This window comes from Pyrus communis, chromosome 17, assembly GCF_041283825.1.
Source record: "Pyrus communis isolate YQ-2024b chromosome 17, ASM4128382v1, whole genome shotgun sequence".
Taxonomy (NCBI): domain Eukaryota; kingdom Viridiplantae; phylum Streptophyta; class Magnoliopsida; order Rosales; family Rosaceae; genus Pyrus; species Pyrus communis.
In genome coordinates this window covers 8,604,633-8,617,323 of record NC_142581.1, presented here as the reverse complement: position 1 = coordinate 8,617,323, position 12,691 = coordinate 8,604,633, and the positions used below count along the sequence as shown (strand labels likewise).

General features: G+C 35.5%; 2 protein-coding genes, 1 long non-coding RNA gene and 1 pseudogene across 4 annotated transcripts in view; 2 read left to right on the top strand and 2 right to left on the bottom strand.

Annotated features, from left to right (window-relative positions):
* Nucleotides 1-1,366: 1,366 nt before the first annotated feature.
* LOC148689375 (uncharacterized) overlaps nucleotides 1,367-12,691 on the top strand; it is a 40,006-nt pseudogene continuing 28,681 nt past the window's right edge. The window contains exon 1 of the transcript XR_015958126.1: nucleotides 1,367-1,504. The product of XR_015958126.1 is annotated as an uncharacterized LOC148689375 (transcript). The remainder of the gene's footprint in view (nucleotides 1,505-12,691) is intronic.
* LOC137709131 (uncharacterized) lies at nucleotides 3,998-9,313 on the top strand. Its single transcript, XM_068448256.2, has 6 exons — nucleotides 3,998-4,730; nucleotides 5,079-5,246; nucleotides 5,326-5,427; nucleotides 7,505-7,585; nucleotides 7,685-8,121; nucleotides 8,705-9,313. The coding sequence occupies exons 1-6, from the start codon at nucleotides 4,013-4,015 to the stop codon at nucleotides 9,311-9,313; spliced, it is 2,115 nt and encodes a 704-aa protein (XP_068304357.2). The 5' UTR covers nucleotides 3,998-4,012.
* LOC137707793 (uncharacterized) lies at nucleotides 9,595-10,969 on the bottom strand. Its single transcript, XM_088689156.1, has 2 exons — nucleotides 10,326-10,969; nucleotides 9,595-10,024 (listed from the first exon to the last, which is right to left on the bottom strand). Exons 1-2 carry the CDS (start codon nucleotides 10,692-10,694, stop codon nucleotides 9,896-9,898), a joined length of 498 nt encoding a protein of 165 aa, XP_088545282.1. The 5' UTR covers nucleotides 10,695-10,969; the 3' UTR covers nucleotides 9,595-9,895.
* Nucleotides 12,058-12,628, bottom strand: LOC148689377 (uncharacterized). The gene is made up of 2 exons (XR_015958642.1): nucleotides 12,471-12,628; nucleotides 12,058-12,382 (listed from the first exon to the last, which is right to left on the bottom strand). It is a non-coding gene; the product is annotated as an uncharacterized LOC148689377 (long non-coding RNA).

Sequence of the window (12,691 nt, the reverse complement as noted above, 5' to 3'; positions counted from 1 at the left end):
AACTGTCAACGTTGACTTTTTCGAGTTTCACCTGGAACCCCTCATAGGCTAATTTCGACGTCCTGAATCCGTTTCTGACATTCATTTTTCCAAATTAAATCATTTGAGTAGAGTTTTATTAATTGTATACTTTATGTGCTTAGGGGCAATTATCTGTGGCGTTTTCATCTTTACTAGTTTGCGTGTCTCTTCGGCAGCAAAGTATCTGTGAGTGGACCCTTTCTAAAAATGCATGTTTTAACAGTAGTAATGCATACATGAAAAACATGATTTACCGATTACGTTTTATGAGACAACATGCTTATTGAGGTTATTTTGAATTATTACTATTTTTCCTATAACTCGTGTTCTTTATAAAATATCTGATGGATGACGATATAATATTTAGAATATGTTTTGAACACCTCTTTATAGTATAGATGATAAATAACTTTATACTATGAAGTTGCTTTTCAAATATCTGTATGTTCAATGGTTTTGTTCTTACCTAGTAAATCCTTTCAATCTGTAAGTAGTAATTAGACTACTTTACTTTGATAGCTAATTTTTTATTTGTTTAAATAATTTATATATGAGATTTGCTACGGACACTCGCTCACAAGTCTCTACCGACTCGCTAGCCACGTAAGGATTGTCTTAGAATGTGTTGTGGTGTATGGGTCCGGAAAAAAATAACACAAGATCTGAAACTTGTGTACTTCAAGTGGAAATGGGAAATTAATGACAAAAAATTAGGAAGAAGAATTTGAGCAATTTGAACTCAAAATTTCTGTATTTTTCAATTCCAATTTCTACCTTAACCAGCATTTTCTAATTTTGCCATCAAGCACGCAAAACAAATCATACTCAAAGACTATATTGAATCTTCATAGGCAGAGCACCCATATTTCTCCCGCTCCAAATGGGGTTTTGAGATGGGTTTGGCAGTGAAGCCTGCCGTAGATGATTTCGCGGTGAAACTGTGAAGAAGATGGAAGAGAGAGGTGTACGTGGCTAGAGAGTCCAGGGAGACTGGCTTTGTATACAAGAGTCAAAATAGGAACAAGAACCCATAGAATTCCATAAACCTAACCCCTCACGTGCGAAATTATAGAAGATCTCCTTTAAGATCAAACAATTCCATCGAATTGAGTATGATTGTATGTGTGATAGCATCTACTATACCAGGAATATCAATGAACCCGATTATTGAAATTGCTCAGGATACCCTTTTTTAGCTTCTAGAATCTATTTCTTAGTTCAAGATCCCTCTTACTAACTGGAATCAAAGAATTTGTAGATCTGTTCCGCCCAAAATGGGAATGGGCTAGGGTTATGAACTTATAATCTATATATTAGAATTAAAAAGTAGTAATTTAATTGGTATAACCCACGGTTTCATTTTATACGTATTATAAAGTCTCACAAATTCTAGTCCTCCTACATATGTGTGTATATGTGATATGCTCCACCGGAATCACAGGTTGAACGTGGCACAAGGTGTGGGTGACCATGGCATCGGCAGGTGTGTCTCTGCTTGCCAAAACAATCATTTATTATTTCTTTATCTAATTAAATAATCGTCTATATCTTTTTAAGAAAATGTTATGATATATTTTTGGGACACTTTGGATGTGATTCCTAATTATTAATATTCTTTGACTGAAATCTTGTTGTTTTCAATTTTTGATCGAAATCTCTAAAATTAATGTGATATCGTATTTCTATGTAGATTACTATATTTTTTAAATTAAAAATTAAAATTTATAGTTTGTATTAATGAGATTTTAAATTAAAAAAACCCATAATTTGTGGATTAAAATTATTAAAATATAAATTATACTATCCAATAGATTGTGTGTGTGTGTGTGTGTGTGTGTATGTATGTATGTAAACATGGGTACATTCATCAAAAATTAACAAAAAAAAATTATTGTACCAAAATATGGGTACATTCTTCAAAACCACACAAAAAAAATAATAGATATTAGGCTGAATAACATTAGTAAATTTCTTTGATTAAAATTGACATGGATACATTCTCAAATCAAGAAAAAGAATGTACCCATATAAGTTTAAAAATGGATTAGAAAAAATTTGAACAGATTTTATATAAAAAAAGGGTACATTTCACTACAACAAATTGGTATATTTAAGAATAGGTACATTTTAAGATTAAAAAATTGAAAAATTACATGAATGGGTACATATAAGATTAAAAAATTGGAAACCTTTTCATAAAAAATTAAGGGGTACAAACTTATTCTAATTTTTTATTTATTTTGGAAATGATTTGAATTGAAAATTAGGTAGAAGTTTAATAAATGTGTGAGTACTAAAATCCTAAATAAATTATTAATTTTTATTTTAAAAATTATGTAACTGATATGGAAATTCATTATTACATTAATGTTAGGGACCTCGATCAAAATCTGAAAACTAATAAGGTTTCAATCAAAGAACATTAGTAACTTAAGGACTGGATACTAATTTTTTCTATATTTTTATACCACAATTGTACAATTGTGTATGGTTTAAAATATCGATATACAAATTTATACAAATATCAATAAATATATCGATATCAGTATAAGTTACCTTAAACGAAGCTCAAAACGTGAAAATTTAAGATGGCACTTTATGGAATGTCATATCAAACTACAATACATATATTGATAAAAAAAAAAAAATTAAATACTAATACTATATATCATTTCAATCTTTTGGGATATGTACAAAACATGCACACAATGTGCACAACAATATGACCAAAATAGGATTTTCTTAATACTTAAAATGACCAAATTCCCTCATATATAAATGGGTTATTTCGATCAATAGGTCTCTCTCTTGTTTCTCCCTCCGGCACTGTTGGCGGTCCAATCGCCCCCAGCTTTACTTTTGCCACCGTGCTACCATACGGTTTCCATCACCCCCTCACCTACCTCCAATCTTGTTTGCCCTCTTTGCGGTCGCGGCTTCCTGGAAGAGATGGAAACCCTTAATCCTAACCCTTAACCCCACCCCAATCCTTTCTTCTCTTTTCCCTCATCTGACGCTCCTCCCTTTGCCTCCAGCAGATGTCCCCTCCTATTCTGTGCCTGCGCGCAAGAATCTCTCAGAATAATCCACTCTTATTTCATTTTTTTTCCTACTATTTTTGATTTGGGTAACCCTTGATTTTAATGGGTAGAGTTGAAGGCAGTTGGGAAGGCAGCTGGGAATAAATTAAGTTGATAAAATGTCATGAGTAGTGAATAAGTGTTTGTTCATCAACTTCAAGCAGATTAATTAAGTCATAACCAATAAGTAATTTTCATTGTTGACACGACATGCACATGATATGATCACAAATCTGAGCTCAACCTCAAAAACCAGAGCTCACTGCCCTTTCTTAGAAATCAATAAAATGATGCTTATGCGCTCTGAGATCATTTCATAGTTTGTCATTTTCTGTGCATGTTCTGTGCATAATGCAAGCATGGTACTAAGTATGTGCATATTATGTGCATGGTAATAGATAAAACTTTCCTTAACTATACCTTTCATTAAAGATAACGAAGTCATTTTCTTAACTATACCTTTATTAAGTAATAACCTTCCTATACTTACAAAATATTTTGGTCATAACATTATTACCATATAGCGATTTTATTGTAAATGAGTCTCCTCCAATCATATTGGATCACTTTTCCCTTGCACAATCACACACTCGTCAACAATCATGAGTATTGTATTAAAATGTAAATTATCTCAAGGACATATATGCTAATTTTATCATATATTTGTAATCATATTCATATTCATGTGCATTTAGCATTATTTTGTTATTATTCGAACAAATTTAAACTGTGTATTTAATAAATGGCATGAATGATTTCTTGGTAGAAATCATGAATGATTTCTAGTTGTCATATAATTCCATATAACTTCATTAAAAAGTTAAATAACAAGGAACCCTTAACATTATCTTCCATCGTTTCTATGATTGAAGTTTAACTACAGAATAGTTCATGCATCAAACTAAACTAGTATGGGGAAATTAACAATAACAAACACGATAAATTTGACAGGATTTGAATATAGTCAGTGTCAACCTTTCTTTGAGGCTGTGCAAGCTGGCCGTTGGGAACCTGCAAAGGACTTTTACATCCAACATCCGGAGGCAGTAAGAGTAAGACATCCATCTTCTGGGAAGACAGCTCTTCACATTGCAGTTGAAGCTGGGCATGTGGATATTGTCAGAAAATTGGTGTCGTTGACAGGATTTGATTATAGTCGGTGTAAACCTTTCTTTGAGGCTGTGCAAGCTGGTCGTTGGGAAACTGCAAGGGACTTTCACATCCAACATCCGGAAGCAGTAAGAGTAAGCCATCCATTCTCCGGGAAGACAGCTCTTCACATTGCAGTTGAGGCTGGGCATGTGGATATTGTCAGAGAATTGGTGTCATTGATGAAAGAGGACGATTTGGAAATAAAATCAACAGAGGATGATCGGACAGCTCTTGATATTGCTGCAATGAAAGGGATTACCGAAATGGCTGAATGCATGGTAACAAAGAACAAAAAATTACTCAGCATTCCCAATGCTTTCAACGAGCTTCCAGTTGAAAACGCTTCTATTTATAATCAATGGCATATGGCTCGATATCTCTACTCCGTCACTCCACTTGAAGATTTAATGCCAGACAAAGCACATCAAGGCGGTCCAATAATCTCCAATTGTTTTTCATCCAAAGAATTTGGTAAAAGTTATTAAATATGAGTACTAACATGCTGTTGAGGACTACAAAAATGAAAATTAAGGGTTATTTTAATAATGATTTCAGTTGTTTAGTAAACTACGTCCAAATTTCCAAATAAAAAAAAAAAAAAAAAAAAAAAACTGAAATTCGAAGTTTGAAAACCGAAAAAATGGCTTTCAGTTTTTTTTTTTTTTTTTTAATGAAACCTGAAAATTAAAAGTATTTATCAAACAAGTTTTTGGTTTTCAAATTAAAATCGTGATTACAAAACTAGCTACAGTTTACTCTTTTTCCCATAGCTACAAATTATTATAGCAAACTAATTATTTTTGAAAAATTCTCAATGTTTAAAATAAACAGATATCTCATGGGATATCTCATGGGATTTAATTAACCGTTGCCCAAAATTGGCCTTTACTTCGAACGACAACATGGCGACCCCCTTAGAAACTTTGGCTCGTATGGCTTCTTCATTCCGGAGTGGAGTGCAGCTCAATTTTTGGCAACAACGGATTTATGACAGTTAGTGTACAACATACTCCCTTCGCTTTCTATTAATTATTTGCTTTCACTTTTATGACATATTTTCTTGTCTTGATAGGCATAGACATACAACCTCCTCGTCGCATCAACCATATTTCTGTAACTGTTCAAAATGAAGAAAATTCCCAAGCTAATAACGGAAGGAGGTCAATTCGCTCAGGTTTGCTATCCCCTTCCTCTCCCATCATTAACAAGTTAGGAAGTGTTGCATAAAAGGTACGATCTAATTTGGGTTATCCACTTCGAATTCCTGATTAACTTTAACCAAGGAAGTACATGATATTTATCTTTACTTGTATGTAGAAGGTCTCAATTATAACTCACATAGATGACAAGTTCGACACTAAATTAGTATCACTAATACCTCCCTACCTTGCTAAATTTGAGAGATTATTAGGAGAGTTTTCTTCATTTGTGGAGATTATTGGGAGCATAAGTGCATGTTTGGTAATGAGAAATACAAAATGCGTTTGTGTTAGTTTTTAAGAATAGACCCATAAAATGAATAACATAAAATACAATATTAGCCTAGATTGTGTAAAACATTAAAGTTATTTTTCATGTGAAATTTAGTAACATAATAAAAAGATAAAAACCACAAACTAAGTATAAAACAAGGTCAGAATTTTAAGAAAAGAGAAAAAATCTTGTACTCCCCCACTACCACCTTACAATGGTCTTCGCAAATAGCATCCATACCGCCATATCTTCACTACCAAGCATCATTGCCACTAGATCCTACACCTATCATCACTAGTATGTCCCATCACCACCCCATCACCGGGCCACCACGATCATAACCACCTCCACCATCTCCGCCATCATCAATCCTACTACCTCATAACCACCATTTCCACCACCCTTATTGTTAACCACACCCTCACCCATGTTACCATCATCATCGCCACTATAGATGCAAATTTCGTATAGTTGAATTGACGAAATTCCACATACAAATCAAGAAACATCGTTAATCTAATTGACAAACACCCAAAAAAGGAGGGAATGTATCCACCAAAGGGCCTCCGATGCCCAAGTCAAAAAAGTAGTTTGAGAGAAACTATGAACTTGAGAGTTCTGAGACGTAAATGACAATTATCATTTTTCCTATTTGACACAACTATTTATAGACATAAACCCTAGTAGGCAACCGGGAGGGAGGTTGTTGTCCATAATAGACAAATCCTAAACCTATCTAAAATAGGACTCCAAGAATATTTATAATTTAGGATATAAGCATTGCTTGAATTCTCGAAAATTCCTTACTTATAAAATTCAAGGTTTGCATAGAGAGTTCACACAATAAAACCCAAGTATGAAAATTTTCCCATATTCTTCTTCCTTCCTCGACCTGGCAGCACTTGGGCTGCTGGCGAATTTATCATGTCATGATTACCCTTTTTGACTTTATAGCACTTACTGACTCGAGAAGATGATTGCACGATTTGGATTCACCATGCCACAATCATCTTTCGAAAATATTGATCGCACATACGACTTTACCAGGTTATGATCCCATTCGTAGTGATCTCTTAATACGAGATCTCTCTTAATGAGATCATGCGGCTGTAATTTAACGAGAAAGAATGGCACGAACAGGAAGGCTGAAACCTGTTTGCCCTCACGAAGGAGAAGAGCGACGTCAGCTCCAACCAGAGCTTCGATCGGTGTTATGTTTTCTTGGTTTTTCTCCCTTCATTCTTGATACATATACCAGTCTTTGATTTTCTTCTTCAAATTAGATTCAAATTTGTAGAATAACCAAGATTTTGAGAAGAAAACAAATCTCAAATTATTGAACCCCAATCTCCAGAACTGTAATTAAAAACAAAAAAAACAAAAAAAAAAAGGAAAAAGAGTTGTGCAATTGAATCAAGGAGGAGGACACTCAAACTGAATCCATTCTCCAAAATGAGACTGAAATTAAACGAATAAGAACTATCAAAACTGAATACATGTCTCACTTCTCATAGTTTCCGTGGCCGAGACAATGTACTATCAAAAAATGAGAACTTAAATGTGTGAGGTCTAATTACTGTCATATTTAGTGGTATCCTAGGATAGGGCTTGAAGCATGTTGGTTAAAAAGTCAACTGTTGGTCAAACTGGCCCCTCTAGGGTTATGAAACCCTTCTTGGTCTACAAACATTGGATTTCCATTATGCAAGTTGCATTAGGTCGGTCGTACATCTAACAACATGCTCCATGAGTTTCACCAACATTTTTTTCCATTGCAGTCGGAGGTTTAGTGGAACAGCTTGTTTCTCATTCAAAAAAGCAGAAGGAAGGGCTTGTTTCAAAAATCGTTGAGATACTTGGTATGCTAGTAACAATTTCATTTGTTGTAAATTGGAATTCAAATCAATTATTCAAAGCAGTTTCAGTTCTAAATATTAGGTTTTAAATGTCGAACTCAGGAATCAAACGCATATATGAAATGAAGATTGTCCACGTCAACTCACTTGCATTTTTAAAGCTCGTGTGCGCAGAGATAAATAAAGATTTGGAAATGCTTCAAATGAGTTATCCCAATGCGAATTATGCAATCTTCGACGCTGTTAGGAATGGGAATGTGGAGTTTATTACTCATATATGTAAAGCAAATCCTCAACTTCTGTGGGCAACAAATGGTGAGGGAAGGGGCATATTTCACTTTGCCATCGAATGTCGTCAAGAAAAGATTTATAACCTTCTATATGGGATCTCTGCGAAAGAGCGGGTGGTGCAGTGTGTCGATAGCAAAAGGAATACCAAGCTACATATGGCTGGGCTGTTGTCCCCATCTGCACAAGCACAACTTAATCGTATTCCAGGGGCAGCATTGCAAATGCAGCGTGAACTGCAATGGTACAAGGTTAGGATTTCTCATTCGACATAATTCTTAATTACGTTGCCTATATGACATATAAACTGAAAGAATCAAATTAAGTATTCGGGAGGTTCTGAATTTGTTTTCCCTTTTTGTAATAATCACCCAAATCAGCATCAACTATTAGGGACTGGGGGAGGGAGGGAAGAATTGGACTCGACGCTTCGGGAAAATGTTCTTAACCAACTGAATTACAAGTCCCCATTATCCACTTCCTAGGTGTCAATCTTAGTTTGTTATCCTAAAACGTTTCTTGCATTAAAGGTGCTGCATTTTGAAAGAGAGTTATTTGCTTTTTCGATTTATTGTAAGCAGATGTTCAACCTAACACAAGTTGTAAATTTAACACAATCTTAAAGCCTTAATGCGTAAAATGTTAAAATTGAACATCGTGACCAATTGTAGGTGCTCTCATATGTCAGTACAAATGTTAAAATTAATACAACCTAACACATGTTACCAACCTTGGAATGTAAAATGTACCTAGTTAATCCTAATATAATAAAGATTATAGAAAATTATGTTTTATGCTCTCATAAGTCAGTACTTCTTGTTCAATGCAATGCAGGAAGTAGAGACTACTGTACCTCCTAGGTTTCTTGAGTGGAGGAACGATGATGAATTTTTGACACCAAGGGAACTATTCACAAAGAGTCACAGTGGATTGCTAAAGGAGGGAGAAAAATGGATGAAAGAGACAGCAACTTCTTACACTGTTGTAGGTGCTCTTATTATTACCATCATGTTTGCTGCAATAATCACAATTCCTGGAGGAAACAAAGATACCGGCTTTCCCGTATTCATCGATGAAAAATTGTTTATGTTATTTATGATTTCAGATGCTATATCACTCTTTTCTTCCACAACTGCTACGCTAACGTTTCTCGGAATTCTCACGTCACGTTACGCAGAAGATGATTTCCTAAAGTCCTTACCCACACAGATGATAATTGGTCTTGCCAGTCTTTTCTTCGCTATTGCAACCATGATGATTGCGTTTTCTGCTGCCCTTCTAATTATAGTTCGTGGACATTCTTGGATTGTGATTCCAACCATACTTCTTTCAAGTGTTCCAGTCAATTTATTTGCTTGGATGCAATTCCCCCTCCTAGTTAGAATTACCATTTCTACTTACGGGAAAGGAATATTTAATAGGAATGCGGAACGTTGGTTGTAAAGCTATTTCATTCTTTTATATTTCTTATTGTATCTGTTTATGTGGGATCCTAAAATTAGAGGTGTAACTGATTTGATGGATTATATATTAAGGAATAAATTGGTGGTTTATGAAGGACCTTTCACTTACAAGTGAAGAGAAACACCACTAGACCGTATTACTAAGTGAAGTCTTTGTTTTTGTGTGTTGACTGATTCGTTTTTGTTGTTTGATGAATGATATGATTGTAGTTACTACATTACAGGTTCGAATAAGAACCCCACAAGGCACCCAACAGGATGAGCACATGAACAACTCATTCAGATTATCGCATCATCTTTAAGACAATAGACCAGTTCACTAATGAAACCAAGAAAGAAAGGAAACGAAAAGCCATAAGTAAATTTAAATTGTAGCAAAAGCTATTTCATTACCTTCATGGCCAGTTCACAAACTGGGAATCCAGATGAAGTAGTTTTACGTCTAAGCACTATGATATTGAACATAGATATATCAATCACAGTAAGAACTGAAAGTTTTTTCAACCTGATGCACCCAACGATAGATCTTGTCCCAACCTCTAATGTTACAGACAGTAGAGGTTTAACCATATAATGCACACCATGGCTCCCGATCGTCTTTTGATTTTCTTATTGGGTTCCATGTGATCTTGTCTCTTGAAAAGGAAAGGTTCAAAGTGCTTGCTAAAAGTTCTTCAATCTCATAAAGTATCTGAAAAAGAAACCATCTAGAGTTAGACAATATACGTACACTCGGGAAACAGACAGATTGATAGAGAACTAAAGGGAAGAGAAAGAAACAAGGCTAAGCGACTTACTTTCAGTAGTGGAACATGGAGAAACTGAGCATACACTATTTTTCCCATTCATCTCTTGAGCAAATCGTAGAAATACAAATTACTATCCTATCATGGCCTCCAAACCCTACTTGAATTCAACCATATGTCACAACAATTCTAGGTAAACTGAATGTTGACAGTTGCATTAGATAAGGTAATAAAAAAGCTGTATACCTGAAACTCTTCTTTATCAGAAATGTGTTGACCTATTTGCCTGATAAGAACATATGTTGGCAACTTCAAAATACGGACCAACTGAAGAAAGCAAGCCAAATGTTCATGATGAATCTGCAAGGATGGCGTTGGCTTCTGGGTTTTGGTTGCCATAGCCTTGCTTATGGCTGTTTCTGAACCAATCTCTATACCATAAAGTGAACATTTGCTTTCAAATTTTGTTGCAGATTTACTTTCCCCCTTTAGCTTGGATGACTCTAGGAAAAACGGGGCAACGACTGTAGAAACTGAGGATGAATTCCGCCCTGCTAATTGTGCTAGAACTTCATTAATACCGCAGGCTAGTATTGGCGGTTCATAGTATTCCATAAGCAGCACAGACACCTGAAAAATATAAAATTGAAGAGAAATTTTTTATAAAGTTCCCCTAATTTGTTATCTTCAAGATATGTTAGAAGATAAATACAATAGTTATTCACTCTGTCCTAGTAACTCAAGCCCAACAGCAATAAATCGACAAACTTCAACACAATATCAAAGCTGTTGGCTCACATCCTAACAACTAAAGCATTTCAGAGCAGTGGTAGATCGATAAACTTTATGAAAAACAGAAAACTGCATAAAAAAATGATGTGGAACCTTCCACTGTTATCGTCACAGCATGAGTTCTGAAACACAAAGGTACAAAACTTTTACAAAGTAATTTAATGGGTTTCTACCAGTATGGGCATAGAAACCAAATCTACAAGCATTCTTTGAAAAACGCCTGCAATCAAGGCCCTTTAGACCTCACAGATCACTCACAATTTCATAAAACCGAGTCGATTTTATACCCCACATTACAGAGCAAACATGTCTGATCCAAGCTGCAGATGAACTATCACTTGTGAGGAACCATTGAAGGAATGAGATCAGAGAAATACCTTGAAGAAAAATCTAGATTAAGTTTGAGAAGAGCAATAATCCCATTGTCATGAAAATTGAAGTAAGCAATGCCTAAACTAGCCTTTCTTGCACCAAATTGCTCCAGGAGAATATTGTTCCTGCTTTTTTGTGGCTAGTCAAGGTCATTGATAGCAATTGAATAAACAACTATTGACTCGGCACCCAAGAGTTGAGGCAAAGTTAGACAAAACTGTAATATCATAGTTTCCAGTGTAGCATTCCAGATTGCTATGAAAATTTTCAATGCATTATCCATGAGCTTAGGATGCTCAGTCTCATTTGGAGGCTGCAACTTTGGAAGAATGATCATCCAATACAAGTTCTCAATCTCAACAAGATTAGGAGAAAAAGAAGAGCAACCAATCTGCTCAGCACCCACTGCTAGAGAAAGAACAATAGAAATCAACATTTGAAAATTAAGAGAAAGTGATTCTGCCATGTTTTTGAGATGATCAGTTATGTATCCACGGATAAGAACTGCAAATGCTTCCTCTTCTTGTCTAAAATTCCCATCAGTATGCCATTTCAAGTTGGCATATTTTTCCAAAAGCCTGATAATGGTTCTAGTAACACCTATGGCAAGTATCACCAGTGGTAGACAAGTAGAATGCACTGCAGGATTGATGGGGTGCAGCTGTGGGATTAATAATTGAGGGTGGTCGTGAAAATGGTTCTCCTGGGACTGGAAACAGAGCTTCACCATTCGTGTTTTAGCTAACCAATCTCCCAGATCCCATCCCGGCCGAAATTCACGCCTAGTAGTGCATAGGTGAATGAATGAAGCATGTAGATCAACATCCAAGGCACCAAAATTGCATTCCAGGTGATTATTGAGAGAACATAAGAAATCCAAATGAGTGTCCAGATTGCCCTCACCACAGCTCTTCAACAATTCATCACACAGGTCAGTTGCACTGAAAATACATTTAAGTAATTTTCCCACAAGATACTTACGAAACCACCCACGGAAATCATTAAAAAAAACAGCACGTGGGAGCCAACGAAGGAAAACCCTCCAAGTTGCAAAACAATCAGGCAAGGGATTAAACACCGTAGGTCCATTTTTCATGGTATCAAGCAAGGACAGCTGACGAAGGCCCATAAGCTGCAACCTGTCATCTGAGATTGTGAGCCAAAAATCCATACACGGTACACCGATGTCGAACCCAATGGGAGAAATATCATGCTTCAGAGACTTACTTAACAAGGAATCACTTGCAATTAAATCACAAGAACTGGGAGCCGGACTAGTGAATACCATCAGTCCTTTGAACTTTAGGATCTCTATGTACAAAGAAGCTCGCAGCAACGATAATGTAGCAAAGAATGAGCATCAGTCCTTTGAAGTAATTAGATGTTCCCTCCGGCAAGTTCAAATGCAATCCATTCATACGCATTATGTATAGGATAAGTAGTCGCTG

Coding starts and splice junctions, on each gene's coding strand:
- LOC137709131 (XM_068448256.2), top strand. CDS start 4,013: ATGGGGAAATTAACAATAACAAACACGATAAATTTGACAGGATTTGAA. Junction 4,731..5,078: donor ATCCAAAGAATTTGGTAAAA/GTTATTAAATAT, acceptor AATGTTTAAAAT/AAACAGATATCTCATGGGAT. Junction 5,247..5,325: donor GCAACAACGGATTTATGACA/GTTAGTGTACAA, acceptor TTGTCTTGATAG/GCATAGACATACAACCTCCT.
- LOC137707793 (XM_088689156.1), bottom strand. CDS start 10,694: ATGGAATACTATGAACCGCCAATACTAGCCTGCGGTATTAATGAAGTT. Junction 10,025..10,325: donor CTGATAAAGAAGAGTTTCAG/GTATACAGCTTT, acceptor TTTCTTTTTCAG/ATACTTTATGAGATTGAAGA.